Source organism: Heterobasidion irregulare, assembly GCF_000320585.1.
Source record: "Heterobasidion irregulare TC 32-1 unplaced genomic scaffold scaffold_07, whole genome shotgun sequence".
Classification (NCBI taxonomy): Eukaryota; Fungi; Basidiomycota; class Agaricomycetes; order Russulales; family Bondarzewiaceae; genus Heterobasidion; species Heterobasidion irregulare.
The window spans coordinates 1,898,628-1,913,938 of NW_009258203.1; the positions used below are offsets into that span (position 1 = coordinate 1,898,628).

Sequence of the window (15,311 nt, forward strand, 5' to 3'; positions counted from 1 at the left end):
CCAAAATAAAATCTGCTGGTATGACCTGGGTCCTATTGTTGGAACAATTATAAATAGATCTTGGAATATGTTGTGCTACCCTATATCTCTTATTGTTTGAACTCAGCCCTTGCTGCATAGGGAGAAACTCATTTATGTTTGGCTTGCTAAAAATAAAACACAAGAGCCAAGGTCGAACAATAAGAGATATAGGGTAGCACAACATATTCCAAGATCTATTTATAATTGTTCCAACAATAGGACCCAGGTCATACCAGCAGATTTTATTTTGGATGGGACAGTGATAAGAAATCTAAACAATTAGAAAGACTATGTCCTTGTGTGATAGCTTAAGTATTACTTTCAACACCTTGAAACATATGATGCTCCATCATAGGGCTCGTAATTCTTCACAACTTACAGAAGATAAGACCAAAATAGGAATACGAGCTCATATTCGGTCACGTCTGCCATGTCTCGATTGCTGGAGAGACTGGAGTGACAGCATGTGACTCGGACGCTAAGTGTCACGTGTCGCACCAGCGCGTCGAGTCGCGACCCGTCGCGACTACTGAGACTTGGTCAGCACTCCAGAGCATCTTCTTGCGAATCTAGTACGTGGTTCCTCCTCACATTGCAACCACAACGATTCCACGACGCTCTTACACAGCACTTGGCCCTCCAGGAGCTATCGAAATCTCTGATGATGAAGTCATCTCAATCGAGGACAGCGATGCTGTAGAAGAGCATGATCCTTCCGCGGGCTCACAGCGATCGAATTATTTCTCCAACAATATCAAAGTAATTGACTCTCTGGATTTAAATGCCCCGTTGGCACCGGCTTATATTTCCATTCATTTTGACAGAGAGACCTCGCGGTAATCTTTCAGGATAGTCTGAAGTTCAAGGGCACCTTTGCATGCACTCGTTCGTATTCCACGGGAGATGTACCCAACCCATGCCTGAGTATTGCCGGTCTCGGGCCTATCGGTCTTCCTCTTAACGACCGAGAAGCTCGCTCCATAATCACATTGTGCGAACTGGGCAGTATCTCAGCCGAATGTCGTGGTGGCATTTAGGAGATACTTGCTGAACAAGTGATTTTAATCGCGTCGAGATGTTTGCTAGACCTGATGCTAGACCTTATGCATTTTATCGTAGATCGATTTCAAGAATTCAGCTTGGAATACTTGGCTCAATTCAAAGCTCGTTCCCGTCATCTGCAAGGATCTTGACACCAACGGAAGCGTCCCTCCGAATCTTGTGCTGAACAATCTGTCGATGAGAGGGGTCAGCTCTCAGTAAGTTTACTAAACCATCCGCGACTTCTTTTTCACTCACCGTTATGCCTTGTAGGGTCATGAAGCCAAAGAAGTGAGCACAGGTTATCGTTCGATGCACCGCGCATCAGTCTCAATACCTATTCAGCATCAACGATAAGGACACAGCATTTGGAATGCTCCTCATAACTCTGCCTTCCGAATTCACAGGAGGAGAGCTCCTCTTCTCCCATGCCGGTCAAACAAGAAAAGTCGACTTTGCTCCCAATAGCTCGTCCGCAACTCACATCGTGGCATCCTACGTCGGAGTCGAGCAGCTGCTGCAGCCCGTCACAACGGGAAACCATCTCACATTGTCTCACAGCCTTCTGCAGCCTCGCACTCACATGAAATCTTTTCCCGCATTGCCAGACACTTCCCGTGCCAGGAGAAGGCTGCGCAAGGTCCTGCGTTCTTGGAAGCAAATCGATGACGAATCAACACCACGGGTCGTGACTTGTCTACTCAGGTACAAGTATTCTCGGAAGACCAGTTTCAGTGCGAAAAGCTTGATCCGCTCGGACGCGAATCTGATCAGTCTCCTTCGTCCCATTGCGGCCGAGCTGGACTTCGAATTGTATCTGGCGCACATCGATTTCAAGCGGTCAATCCCGGCCTCGGCACCAGAACATGAATCTGACCGAGGTGGTTACGATACCTCGGATGCCGAGTGCGACCGAATGATCGACAAAGCAGTCAATGTGAACAGCCTGGAGGTGGATGAAACGGAGGATGAGTGGGAGGAATGCTTCAGCATTCGTCGGATTATGGACCTGGATGGGTTACCTGTCAAAGTCGAGGGGCTTCCCATCGAGATGGATGATTTTATCAATGGATCGTGGAAGAACAGAACCCCCGATAAAAAGTCTTTTGTGGAGGCGGAGATTAGCTTGGGGGTTAGTTCCACCCAAACACTTTGTGTGATTGATCCTGAACCATTTTTTCTAGTTCGGGACACTTACACATAGTGCGGCTTCCTTTATCCATCTATTATTTATAACTGACGGCACTTTGTACAGTGTATCAACGCGTCGCGCTTCTCCTGTGGCCCAAAAGCAGTGGGCTGGCTGTCACGGTCGGCGACGTTCGGGACTACGCATCACATGCCTTGAAGAAATACAAGTCCCTCGAACCGACAACTCGAGAAGTCAATCTAGTGAACAATCTTCTCCGATGGTGTTCTAGACAGTCAAAGAGCCAAGATAATGCAAAGGAGCTGATCATTGCTCTCGGCGCTCTTCGGCAGTAGGCGGAACGATGGAACGAAGTGGATTTACTCTTGGAAGCCCTGCAGAGCTGTGGCGTTGACGAGGACATTGGTCTGTTTGGCATAGAGAGTTTCATCTCTGCATGTCAGACTTTCGGATGGGACGTAATGCGAGAGTTGTAAGACCATCTCCTTTACACTGAGCCTCAATTCAGTGTTTTGTTGACGGCTCGATCACAGCTGTACGACCTCGATCCAGAACGACAAATCAAACCTGCGTCGTCATACGCTCGTGCAAAGTCTCATGGTCCTTGCCAAAGAAGAACACAACGACGAACTTGTGAGGTGGTGTGTCGAACAAGGGGATGTTATTTATCAGTCACTGAAGACCGTCAATGCCGATGAGATCGACTGGTTAGTGGAGATTGCGAAAGATCGCGGCGCAGATTATTTTCGGAGCGTGTAGGAAGTCTTTGCGCCTCTTTTTGTGCCTTCGCTCATCTATGACCTACAGTATTATCCCTCAGCTTCTCGTGCAGCCGTTGGTATACACATTCTGGCTGCCTTTCTTCGCGCGGCTCGAACAGGAAGGGCTGGATATACCCCGTGCATCTCCTGAGGCTATCACCAACATGATCTCGCAATGCGTTGCGCATGCTGTTACAACCTTCCCAGCATTTCCGGTGAAACAGGTCAAATATTACTCTTCCGTTGTGGACCGAATGGACATCGATTTGATCATGGAGCTGATCGAAGTCTGCGTGAAGACCAACGAAGTTTCGTCGTCTTCGCCAAACTGAAAGATGCTTCCTTGAAGGGGCCACGTCACACAGACCCTCGCGCTGTGGAATATTACAGCGCTCTGATCACGGATATTGATCGATACCTTGACAACAATCCCGGCTTGGATGCTTTTACCGCAACCTTCACGGATTTCTTCATCGTCGGTGTCGGCGTGCTACTGCACCCTCCACCGAATCACAGGTGTAGTGCAGGAGAAAATGAACAGCGCGTGAAGCTCCTAATATTAGCCGTACAGCGGGCTGGTGGTGTGTCGATGCTGAGAGAAAAGTGCGCTTTTCCTCTGTTTCGACCGTTCCTGTTCCTTACGACTTGACACTTCAGGTTGACCGCGGATCAGGCGAAATGCATCACACACTATCCTCCGAGACAACTCGCGCTCTCGGTTGTTTCGTCCCTGAAGCCTTCACACGAGGGCCAGCGAGCATCCAAAGACTATCGCACCCTCGTCGACGATCTGGTCCATGCGACCATCACTTCCTCCTACCGCCATCTAAACTCTTCTGGGGGTGAACCTGAGCACATAGCAATCGAACTCGTCAAGTTCTGCGTCAAGACCGGTGCTACATCACAGTTCAGCTACGTCGTCGCATGCCTCATCACACCACCCCCTAGAATGGTCATCTCCCCGGACTCTCTGATTTCATTTGTCAGGATGCTCAAACAGCTCCTCCTGCTGAAGACAATCGACCTCGCAGCAGAGCCCTGGAGAAGGATCTTCGTGGCGACAGTCGAAGGCTTCGCGAACAAGTTTATGACGCCAAAGCCACAGGAATTAGTTCCTGCTTCCCAGCTGCAGAGAGTGGGCTGTGGATGCAATGAGTGCACAGAGCTGCAGAACTTTTTCTTCGGCGGTAAAGATGTAATCTCATTGGCCAAGAAAAAAAGGGCGCGGGCCCATCTCGTAGACCGTCTCTCATTGACCGAAGCGTGGGGCGTGAAATGGGAAACGATCGAAAAAGGGAAACGGGAAATCTTACGGGTGATTCCGCTCTACCTTCTACCTACACAGTTGGTGTTCCGTCCTATTAACTCTTGATCAGGTCAGCAAACCGGCGGACATGCGAGCCATAGGACTGTGGTCTGCTGTTAGCGCAAAGGGCCAAAGTCTGCTCATATTGCTCGGAAACAAGGAGGAGCAACGGCAAATCCTCGGCAGCGCGTTCACAAACGTTCATGCAATGATATTCGGCACTATTCCGCCTCCCGTTGCTCGAGGACCGGTCGCCCTTGTCGGAAAGAAGAGACCTTCGACGGTGACGGGCAGTGCCCCCGATCCGAAGCGACGGAAGCACAGCATATATTAGATACTAAGATTATACTCGTCTGCCGAAGTCGTCATCAACATGTATGTTTCTTTAGCTCAATCACATCCTTCACAAGTCGCCACGAGCCACGCAGAGCACACATCAGGAATGATGTTGTATTCGATCTGTTCAAAGACCGAGCGGCATAGCAGCCATGCGTCAGATATGCAGTGTCTCTGTGCTCCGCGAGCAAAGACATGCGCCCGATCTTCCCCTCGAGACGATGCAAAGCAATCGTCTTGGCTTGAATGGGCCTTACTGTCTGCTCGAGAGAAGACCGAGGCTTTGAAATGAGACGGGCCAAGACCGCACGCAGCATCGGAGTAGTGAAGCCATTCGAGAGCGGACTCTGGCTCTCAAGACCAGCTTCTTCAGGAAAGGGAACAGGAAGAGATGCTCGGAGGACAGGACACGTCACTGCGCATCTGGCGTCCTCGTCGAGCGACTCGACGCCAAGAGTGCACACAAAGCTGCGCCAGGTGGTCGATAGTAAACTGGGGATTGGTTGAGAAGGTCGCGGTGGCAAGCTTCAACGGTCAGACAATCCTGAGAAGGAAGAAGGCGGCGTGGACGCCACAGTGAGAGCCGACGCTTGCGTCGAGGCGTCACGTCAAAAAACCGTGTCTGAAGAGGCGAGATCGGTTCCTCAGCCAGGTCCAGTCTAGGCCGGCGACCCTACCGCTCCAAACGTGTTTGATGTCTTCTTTCAAGATGATTTACGCGCTGCTGACAATTGTTCGTTCGCAACGTCCGTGCGTCGCGAGCCAGCAGACACGAACACGGCGGTTCGTGTGAACCTCCTATCCTACTAGCCATGTCTCCGTCGAGACCACTTCGGCACGTCCCCAGTTACGACGGTAGATCACCCTGATCATGAACAATGCAGATGCCTCGACTGGCGACGAGGGGGATCGAGTGCGTACATGGGCCGGAAAAGAATCAGCGTCGAGAGGAGCATCAAGATCGGTGCGGTCGCGCGAGGGGCGGGCAGTCTCGGGACGCGTTCACCCCGTCTCCGCGTCTCTGGGAAATCAAGGATGTATGGATGGGGTCGTCTGAGAGACCTGCGGCCGGACACCTGGCAACGACGAGATCGGGGCCCATGACGACGAAACCAGCACATCGAGGGGGGACAGCTACTTGGTGCTTCCATGATGATTCATTCATCTTCCAGGCTTCAATGATCCGCAGCGTGGATAGCCGTTCAACGTACGGCGACCAGCCTCCGCCCGTCCCGGCCCGGCCCGAGGGCGATCGAGAGCTATCGAGAGCGTTGACGCAGGTTGACACTTGCACCGTTGGGCAGGACAGGGTGCTCGGTATATAGGAGAGACCCATCCAATCGATTCGTCATCGACTGTTTATCAGTCTGCTGAGGAGACGAGGTGCTCGGCTCCGGCGTCGATACCGTCGTCGAGAGGTGTATTTGCGGGAAGAGCGTGGGGGAGCATCGATCGGCGGCCGAGGCGTCTGGCGGTCTCTGGGCGACGGCGGGTGCGGGGAAGCCCAACTGAGCGCCGACGTGCGGCTTGATATGGAGGTGCGATTGTGTAGTCGGGGCGGTATGCATGGTTGATGACAAGGGCGTACCGACGAACCCATCGATCAACACAGCATCTTCACGTCGCTTCGTAGTAGTTCGTAGTATGACGCCGGATATGATTCGGGAGCAGCGTGGCGTCGCCGCGTCGTGAGCCCGCGATTGTAAGATGGGATGACGGCACAAAGAAATGCGGTTTAGTTCCGTGCATCGACGAAAGACAGGGAACCGACGTGGAACGGAGCAGAAGGCGAAAGAGGAGGACGGAAGACAATGGGCGCTGACTAAGCGGGACGGATGTTGCTGTTGCTACGGGATCGAGTCGCTTTGTCTTGCTTTGGTGCCTATTGTTGGATTGTGACCACGCCACGGCTTTGTAGTAGTCCCCTGATCAACCGAGCAAGATGGCTGGCTCCACACTTGCGTGCACGCGCCTCGCCCGGTCGTATATATATACCCCCCGTTCGCACCTCTGCCCTTTCTCTCAAAATACAAACGACCCCTTGCACGCATCTCATTTTCTCTTCGTCTCACATTCACCACACTCTCTGTCGAGCCGCGCTCTCATCAGTAACCTTCACTCTCTTGAATAACGGTCAACGTACACGATCACACACCCTCAACTCCCGAACGAACCCAGCCTACCATGGTCCACCTCTCAGCTTTCCTCGTCGCCCTGGTGGCGGTATCTACCACCACTGTGCACGCGGCCCCTGGCCCGCTCACAAAGCGCATCGCGCAGACCATCTCCGACTCCACGAAAAAATGGGAGGCGGCCTGTGTGCGTACCCACGCGCGTCCCCGCTCGCGTTCGATAGTACTAACACCCAAATGCCACCGCAGGACACCGCCGGCGGCGCCCAGCAATGCAACAGTATCGCCGTGACCGCGTTCGGCACCCTCCTCGCCGCCGCCGGGTGAGTGCCACCGCGTCCCCGCGTCTTATCTGCGCCTAATCGACACATCGTCTACACAGCCCCTGCGATCAGCAGGACAATGCCGACAAGATGATCGACCTCGCGAAGCAACTCAACAGCGATGCCGACATGATCAAGTTTGCGCAGATCTTTGCACAGCAACCGCGCAACACGGTGCGTCCCCGCCTTTCGCACGGGCTCGCTCACAGTAATAGCACCATGCTCACATTGCCGTCATTTTTCATTCTTTATTGCCCGTCTGCAGCCGACCTCGCAGAGCGTTCCGTACTGCCAGACCGCGCCCAAGAACGCCGAGCTGAACGGGCTCTATCAGTGCCAGTTCGCAGGCGCGAACCCGAAGACGTTCGTCGGCGGCACCGCGGTCGGCGGCGCGGGCACCGTCCCACTCGGCATGTCCGCTCCGCTGTCCCCCGCGGGCTCGTGCCCCGCCCACCCGGCGGGCCCTATCGCCGACGGCACTCAGCTCGCCGACCAGGTCTCCTCCTCCGGCGCCGGGTCGAGCGCGGGCTCCTCGAACAGCACTAGCGGTAGTGATAGCGGAAACTCTACTGACTCGGGCGCGTCCGGATCGTCTGACGGCTCGGGTGACGAAGACTCGGGCGACGACTCGCAATGCGGCGACGCCCCTGCCACTGCCCCTGCCACTGCCACTGTCACTGCGACTGTTACTGTTACCGTCACCGCTGGTGGCGCCTCCGCCACGGCCACCGCTGCGCCTACTTCCAACTCGTCCTCCACCGCCTCGAGCGCAAACTCGAGCTTCCTGCTCCAGAACGGCGAGGACGCCCAGGCATTGAACAAGAAATTCTCCTCGCTCGACGCAAACTCCACCTGCACCGGTACGTCTCCGCCCCTCTCTCCCGCCCCGCTCTCCCGCACCCGCTGACCTCGTCTGGTCGTTTCGTTTCGTGACGCATAGAGGGCGACCAAGCCTGCATCGGCACCGCGTTCGCGCAGTGCGTCGGCGGCGCGTTCGTGCAGACGCAGTGCTCGAGCACGCTCGTGTGCGCCGCGCTCCCGCTCGTGAACAAGGCCGGCACCACCATCGCGTGCACGACGCAGGCCGACGCCGCCTCCCGCATCGCCGCCACCGGCGCGACGGGCGGCATCGCCGGCGACAGCTCCTCTGCGGCGTTCTCCTCTTCCCCAGCCTCCTCCGACGCGGGATCCAGTAGTGCGTCGGCGTCGGCGTCGGCGGCGGGGGCGGGGGCGACGTTCGCGGCGACTTCGGGTTCGGGGTCTGGGTTCCTGCTCCAGAATGGGAAGGACGCGCAGGCGCTGAACAAGCAGTTCCAGTCTCTGACGGCCGACTCGTCGTGCACTGGTAAGCATCCTTCCATCGCCCCGTCGCCCCGTCCATTTCCTCCCTCATCATATCCCCTCCATCTCATCTACCTCACCCCACCCCATCTCATCCCATCTACCTGATCATCTCTTCGTCGCCTGAACGCTGTGCTCACACACTTTTTTTTTTTTTTTGCCGCAGATGGTCAAAATGCGTGCATCGGCGACGCGTTCGCGCAGTGCGTCGGCGGCGCGTTCGTCCAGTCGCAGTGCGGCAGCGGTCTCACGTGCGCCGCGCTCCCACTCGTCAACTCGGCCGGCACCAGCATCGCGTGCGTCACACAGGCCGAGGCCGCTTCGCGCATCGCCGCCACCGGCGCTACGGGCGGCGTTACGGGCAACTGAGCCGCTCCGCCCTGCTCCCGCTTCCATCCCTCTCCTGCTTCCCCCTCTCTCGCTTCCCCCTCACCTCATCCTTGCTGACCGCTTGTTCCGTTCGCTTCGTTCGTTCGTTCGTTCGTTGACGTGAATCTGCTATGACTTCGCACACATACCTCCCCTCCTGCTCTTTACTTATCATGATTTAATCTGCGATAGAAATGTACGTTCCCCGTCGCGTCGCGGCGCGGTCGGTCTTGTAGCTTAGTGGTGGCTTGCTGGGTCCACGCTCCCTGGGCGGCGCTTTTCCGGTATGTATCGTAGAAGGACAGGATAGTACAGTAGTATGATATGATTGCTATATGACAGATGATATCTTGCGCGCTGTGCGTCTTGGTGCCCCTTGAGTCGACTCATGGCTGGATGCTCCGGGTCTCGTCTCGAGCGGTGCAACACAACCTGAGTATAGTCATGTTACGTTTACCGGAATTCTATATCGTTGTTCGAAGGGAAAGCAGTGCGTGCATTTCCATTCCGCGCCATCTTCACACAGTCAGCATGGCTCGACAACGTGACATAGAATGAGCACGTAACCCGCCACCACCGACAAAGTTCGAGCTACAGTAATCATTCGCGTCTGCGCACACGCTTTGGATATCAAGATCCGAGCACCCACCGCCCGCGCCGTCCTTCAAAGGAATTCTCTCGGGACCTTCCGTAGCCCCATCGCCTCGAAGCCCTCAGAGCCCGGCCGCAGCGACACCGCCTCCCCAAACACGACGAGCTCCTCGAGAGCCAACCCGTCCGCCGCGCGCGCATCCACCGCGTCCTTTAACGCCACAAAGAAACTCTTGTTGAGCCGCGCGCCAAACGCGGGCGGGCGGTGCTCGAATTCGAGGCGCTTCAGCCCGGGACACGCCAGCTCTGTGTCGGCCGCAGCGCGCACGAGCGCCGGGGGGAAGACGTGCAGCGCTGCGCCGCGGACGCGGATGGCGTCAAGCGCGGGCAGGCGGGAGAGGACGCGCGACCAGTCGAGCGTGAGCCCGCCGAGGTCGATGAAAAGGCTGCGCACGGAGGCGACGTTAAAGTGTGCGAGGGCGGCCAGGATGGCCGGTGCGACGGCGGACGGGTCGGGGATGACGATGGATAGGACGAAGACGGGCGCGGCACCGGCGACCAGCGCGCCTGCGATCGAGAATCCGGTAGCGCTGTGCGTGATGTGGAGCGCTGCGATCGACGTGTGCGCGTGCGACGGGATGAGCGCGCGCGGGGAGAGCTCTTCGGCGGATGTGACGTAGGTGCGTACTTCGACGGACGCGGAAGAGGGAATGGCGAGGCGGCTGGTGAACATGACACAGTCGGCGAGGGTGTTGTTGGCGAAGAGGAGGGCGTTGAGGACGGGGAGGGCGACTGTTGATGGCGACGAGTCGAAGGTGGAGTCGGCGCCTGCGAGCGGTGTGCGGGACAGGGCTTGGACGAGGTGAAGGGTCTCGAGCTTAGGCATGCGCGCGAGCGCATCGAGCCACTGAGCTAGTGTATGGCGCGGGGTGCGCGTGTCGCCGTGAATCGCTAGTGACGACAACGCGGGCAGGATTGGGGAAGACAGACGGATGCTCAAGCCCTTGAGGAAGAGTGCTCGTAGTACAGGGGTCTCGCCACCGAAAAGAGAGTCGGGATAAAAGGGATCGCCGAGAGGCGGAATCGAAGCGAGCTCGAGGCGGAGATCCTCGAGGAATGGCGCGGGGGTCGAGTACTGGGTCCGGAGTAACGTGTCCACGACCTGGCCCGTGAGATGCAGACTGCGCATGCGCGGTATGTTTTGCATAGCAAGCGCAAAGGCCTGCCACGACGAGTAGGGGTTTTCGAGAGCATCGAGATTAAACCGGACATCGATCGACATAGGTTGCGAGCGCAACAATATCTCTTGCATCCACGGCAACGTGGGAGAAGATATCCCCAGCCAGAGGTAGGGCACATTGAGTGCGATGATCCGCCAGCGGCGACAGACATGGGAGATAGCTATCCAGCCAAGGTCGTGGGATTTGGGGGGTGTATCAGCTCGGCAGAGGAGCGGCACGAGCTCAAAGATGGAGATGAGGAGCTCGGGGGCCAAACGGGAGATCGGCGACGACGCCGATGACGACGTGTGGTTGAGGATTGAAAGAAGGGAACTCTGTGCGGCAACCCGGTATGAATGAATGTCTGAAAATCATATGTGGAGCATGCTGACCATACGCCATGTCTGCGGCAACCACTGCTTTGGAAGCGCATCCAACATCGATAGACTTTCAACGCGTTTCAGTGAGTTTTGTGTGTCAGGGATTTTTCGGGTTTGGATGGTCAATGCGGGGACTAATCGTTAAATACTCAGAGGTCAACATGTAAGAGCGCTCACGCCGTCAACGCCTATAGACACGTCGGCGAGGAGACGGACGAGCCACGTATGCAACAAGGCACGCATAGTCCTGATTTGCTTATATAACTTTATCTGAGCAGATTTGAGCTCTGTCAGAATTTGCCCTCTGACCTACTCTTGACTTCCAAAGTATTTTCACGACGTAGAGGACAGATCATATCGCAAATGGGCCTGCGACGAGTCCTCGGGGAGGATGATGCACCCAATTTTGACGAGTTCGGGACTGGCCCCGCGCTTAGTCAGCAATCTTCTCTCAAGATCTCAACTTTTGCCAGAACGCCACACCCTCAAGAGGATGCTTGGAAGAAAGGGCTCGATAGACATTCCCTCGGGTTTATCAGAGTGGATGTCACTGGAGTGTCACTCACCTACACATTAGGAAAACTTTACGCACATTGACAAGAACAGCGAGTGTTCATATCCAACATGCCGCACTGCGGCCTGTAAATTCCAAGATGTCTACATCGAGCAACGCACACGCACCGCGTCTGCCTGATTCTGCGAGCGCGCGCCGCGCACGGGGAGTAGACACCTAGATCGCAGTCCAAGAAATACTTACCTGCATGTCATCTGCAATCGTCTCACGTCTCTCAGCGCGCCTGCACAGCATCCTACGCTACGGAATGATGCCCAGACCTGATCAGACCCGCTCTCCCCCTACCCGCGCCACATCGCCTCCTGTCGTCGCCCACTCACAGCTTCCTCGTCCAAGTGACGTGCCACACACCCACAACGCCCTCCTTCTCCTTCGTCTCCCGCACGTACTCGCACGCCAGCATCGGGTCCACCCGAGGACCGAGGCCCATCGACATCCCCAGCGCGAACCCGCCCGTGATGTTCCAGAACACGTCACCGAGCTTCGCGAGACCGTCGCGCGTCTCGTCGTCGAGCGCCTCCGGCGTGGAGATGTACGGCCTCCCAATGGGGACCGCGAAGCGCTCCTCGACGGGCTCGGCGAAGCACCCTAAAGCACGGATGAAGTGCGGGATGAGCAAGGGGATGGGCGTAGCCTTGCCGCTGAATCGCGAAACATTGTCATGGTGAGTGACGATCGGACGCGGATGGGGAGGATCAATGAAAACGAGGGATGTACGCGTACTTGAATTTGTCGCGCACGGCGCGGAAGAAGTTAGCAGTGTGCGGGATGTAAGTCTCAGGATTCGCAAAGCTCGGATGCGCCGGGTGCAGCGCGGGGTATGGCCCCCACTCGCAGGAGAGGAAGAGGCCGCCAGGGCGCAGGATCCGAGCGGCTTCCCTCAGCATGCGAGGGTAATCGTTAGTCTGCGCAAGGGGCAAGAGAAGGAACTTTAGATGCGGTGCACCTATCACGGCGATCGATGAAGAGAAGGGGAAGAACGAAGACTGACCCCGATCATTGTGTGCCGCGCCTGCACGAAATCAACCGAGCTGGAGGCGAACCGCAGCGGCTTCGTGACGTCCGTGATCTCGAAGCGGACGTTATCAGGCGGATATCGGGTCGCGATGGGCGCTGCATGATTGGGTTGAGAAGATGTCAGCTTGCCAACGATCGAATGTGGGGTCAAGTGGAGAAGGAGCTTCGCAGAGTTACGGCAGGAGGCATGTATGTAACAATAGAACACAAGATCTAGAGCGGGAGACAAAGAAAGCTAGAATGGCGTACCGAGATCCAGGCCGCGAAACTGGACATGCTCGAAGCGTCGAGCCATGTCCAAAACCCTACATAGGCAATGAATGTGTGAGTTCATTCAAAGTTTGAAAGCCAAAGTAAAGGGAAGCGCGCAGTTGGCACCATATGGGAATATGACGGCACGGTGATGGATTGACGCACCAGGTTCCCGTGCCAGTACACAAGTCGACCACTTTTTTCTCTCGGGTGGCAGTGTCATCGTACGCGAGGACTTCGTCGATGGGACCGTATATATTGTTCCCGAGGAGAATCTTGAGGCCTTTGTGTTCTGCTTCGAGGCGCTAGATCAACGTATCAAACAAAAATTTGAACCCTATTTATAGAGTGACTCACTTTCCACTCGACGCCATCTACAGGAAGTGGGTATGTTGTACCATGGGAATGGAAGATGAATAATCTCCTGTTGTGTTCTGAGAAGTAGCTGGGAAACTCGTCGGGTTCTGGCTCTATCATATCGGAAGAAGTAGTCGAAGCAGCATCGTCCATGTCGTCATCCGGGTCAACGTCGGCCTGGACCAGGAATGCGTCAAAGCTGCCTTCTCCGATAGGGCTAGCAGACGAGGGACCGTTCGCCTGGGGGGAAATCGAAGCACTGACAGGAGAATGCCACGACTGGTCGGAGCGATCGGGTACGATGATACGGTCAACGCCCAGATCGTTGCGGACAAGGCTGTTCTCGTTCAGGGCAACTCCTGCGGGAGACATTATGCGAGGGCGAAAAGAATGGAGAGGGTTGGGTACGCTAGGAGGTGTGTAAAACAGAGGAAAGGAGTGATCCTGTGCATCAAGGTGAATGCGAATGCGACTTTGATCGTGGGGGAAGAACGGATTGTCGTCCGCTGAAGGGGTAGAAGGGTTAGAAAAGGAGTTCATAGGGATAGTCATCGAAGGGCTGCAAGCTGCGCGGGTCGAGAGCGCACGTCGTAGAGGAAAGAAAGAAAGAGATGCAAAGGGGGCGCATCGAGCCCAGCAGAGCTTTTATTTGTCGGAGTAGAATGTACTCAGCGAGCATGAAGGGGACGATCGACCGACTATGCCCGACTTGGAGGACCAAAAGGGGAGGCTCCAGGGACGCGTGTACGCTGTTCGAGATCCAGCGAGCGAGGGCGGAGTGTTTGTTGTGCTGCGCCCTGCGACGCCTGGAAGAGAGAAGAAGATGATATTAAAATCGGACAGCCAAAATTCGCGGGGTAGGACAGATAAGGGGCGCGTTGTCCATCGAAGGATGTCGGACTACAAATTGCACACATACGGAGCAGATCCAACGGCTCACTGACCAATTTCACCGGAAAATCTCGAATTTACCCCCAGATCTGGGTCCACATGGACCCATATCGACACAGCGCCGTCGATTCTGGCTCCATATAGCCAATCCGTCAATCACAGCCTCCGCCATCAGAGATGTTCTGGGCTCTGAAACAGGGCTGTGAGGCGAAAGAACATCAATGAGAGTGCCGTAACGACGCGGAGTGGCGAAAACATGCAGCTGCAGCGCTGCACTCTATCTCAGGATGGCTGCCCCCGGACACCCTCCTCGGGGTTCTCACCATCTTACCTGCTGCATTTGGATACTATTTGGATGCATTTTTTTGCTTCCGTTTTGCTCGCCTCCGAATCGAATCCGACCTCGGCGCTCTGGCTCGACATGCTCTGACTCCAATCAGAGTAGGAAAACTTCCTTGCGCTCAATTGAGAAACTGGATTACCCCGCCAGTTTTTCACTAACCTCATTCAGAACCAGTGCGTCCTGCGGCATGTGATACTGGCAATATAGCGTATTTTGACTTGACAGTAGGAGACAGGACGCCTGGGCCGCTGGCTGGTAAATTTAATGATTTTTCAGCACCATCCAGTCTTACATCATAAGACTTATTCTCACATCAGACACTTATTGCTCCGAGCTGGTGAGTTTCGCAAAACATCGGAGGCTCCGACCGACTGGTAGACCTCACCCGAGTATGCATGCCGATAGCGACTGTTGGACCACGTATACAGGATCCCAATTCCAGAAATTGAGCATCGCTCACATGGTACCTCAACGTCAACGCTCTTGACAACACTCAATATTGAGGTTATCAGAATTTGAGGGCGTAATTAACTGTCTAAACGGGTAGAGCATCTATCTGGTAAATTGAGAACACTTCGCCTTTCTTAGACACACCTGCAGTAACCTAGATTCCAACTATCTGCTTATGGTTTCCAAGCCGAGCGTTACGCACGGCGCCCTGCACTATATCAATGGTCTAAGCCTACGTTGCGGTGCAAAGGCCCGAGCGAGTCTCATTTACCTACGCATTTTCTGTCCCTGTAAATCGAGACAATATACCCACGTTGATCGAATCACTCACACACTCCATTTTTCTCGGATTCAGACGTCAGAGCTCGGGGCGCTTCATTTATGACGACTTCTGAACTCGATCCGGAGAGCTGAGATCTGAGATTGAACGAGTCTTTGCATAAGTAGCTCGTTTCA

General features: G+C 55.3%; 6 protein-coding genes across 6 annotated transcripts; 3 read left to right on the forward strand and 3 right to left on the reverse strand.

The window, feature by feature from the left end:
* Positions 1–860: 860 nt before the first annotated feature.
* On the forward strand, positions 861–2,547 carry HETIRDRAFT_322939 (uncharacterized protein; the record flags this gene model as incomplete). Its single annotated transcript, XM_009550318.1, has 4 exons — positions 861–1,044; positions 1,160–1,269; positions 1,364–2,216; positions 2,318–2,547. Coding segments are annotated over 4 exons (1,377 nt in total), but the record flags the coding sequence as incomplete, so codon positions are not given.
* A 601-nt stretch (positions 2,548–3,148) lies between these two features.
* On the forward strand, positions 3,149–4,345 carry HETIRDRAFT_419680 (uncharacterized protein; the record flags this gene model as incomplete). Its single annotated transcript, XM_009550319.1, has 2 exons — positions 3,149–3,576; positions 3,631–4,345. The coding sequence occupies 2 exons, from the start codon at positions 3,149–3,151 to the stop codon at positions 4,343–4,345; spliced, it is 1,143 nt and encodes a 380-aa protein (XP_009548614.1).
* Positions 4,346–5,570: 1,225 nt separating this feature from the next.
* HETIRDRAFT_103387 (uncharacterized protein) lies at positions 5,571–6,183 on the reverse strand (the record flags this gene model as incomplete). Its single annotated transcript, XM_009550320.1, has 2 exons — positions 5,571–5,874; positions 5,948–6,183. The coding sequence occupies 2 exons, from the start codon at positions 6,181–6,183 to the stop codon at positions 5,571–5,573; spliced, it is 540 nt and encodes a 179-aa protein (XP_009548615.1).
* Positions 6,184–6,799: 616 nt separating this feature from the next.
* Positions 6,800–8,780, forward strand: HETIRDRAFT_428372 (uncharacterized protein; the record flags this gene model as incomplete). Its single annotated transcript, XM_009550426.1, has 6 exons — positions 6,800–6,934; positions 6,997–7,070; positions 7,130–7,244; positions 7,336–7,930; positions 8,011–8,415; positions 8,578–8,780. The coding sequence occupies 6 exons, from the start codon at positions 6,800–6,802 to the stop codon at positions 8,778–8,780; spliced, it is 1,527 nt and encodes a 508-aa protein (XP_009548721.1).
* A 533-nt stretch (positions 8,781–9,313) lies between these two features.
* On the reverse strand, positions 9,314–11,031 carry HETIRDRAFT_477666 (uncharacterized protein; the record flags this gene model as incomplete). Its single annotated transcript, XM_009550321.1, has 2 exons — positions 9,314–10,926; positions 10,984–11,031. The coding sequence occupies 2 exons, from the start codon at positions 11,029–11,031 to the stop codon at positions 9,445–9,447; spliced, it is 1,530 nt and encodes a 509-aa protein (XP_009548616.1). The 3' UTR covers positions 9,314–9,444.
* Positions 11,032–11,578: 547 nt separating this feature from the next.
* Positions 11,579–13,759, reverse strand: HETIRDRAFT_142579 (uncharacterized protein). The gene is made up of 6 exons (XM_009550322.1): positions 13,172–13,759; positions 12,980–13,119; positions 12,812–12,867; positions 12,537–12,658; positions 12,269–12,450; positions 11,579–12,186 (listed from the first exon to the last, which is right to left on the reverse strand). The coding sequence occupies exons 1-6, from the start codon at positions 13,541–13,543 to the stop codon at positions 11,862–11,864; spliced, it is 1,197 nt and encodes a 398-aa protein (XP_009548617.1). The 5' UTR covers positions 13,544–13,759; the 3' UTR covers positions 11,579–11,861.
* Between the last annotated feature and the right edge of the window lie 1,552 nt (positions 13,760–15,311).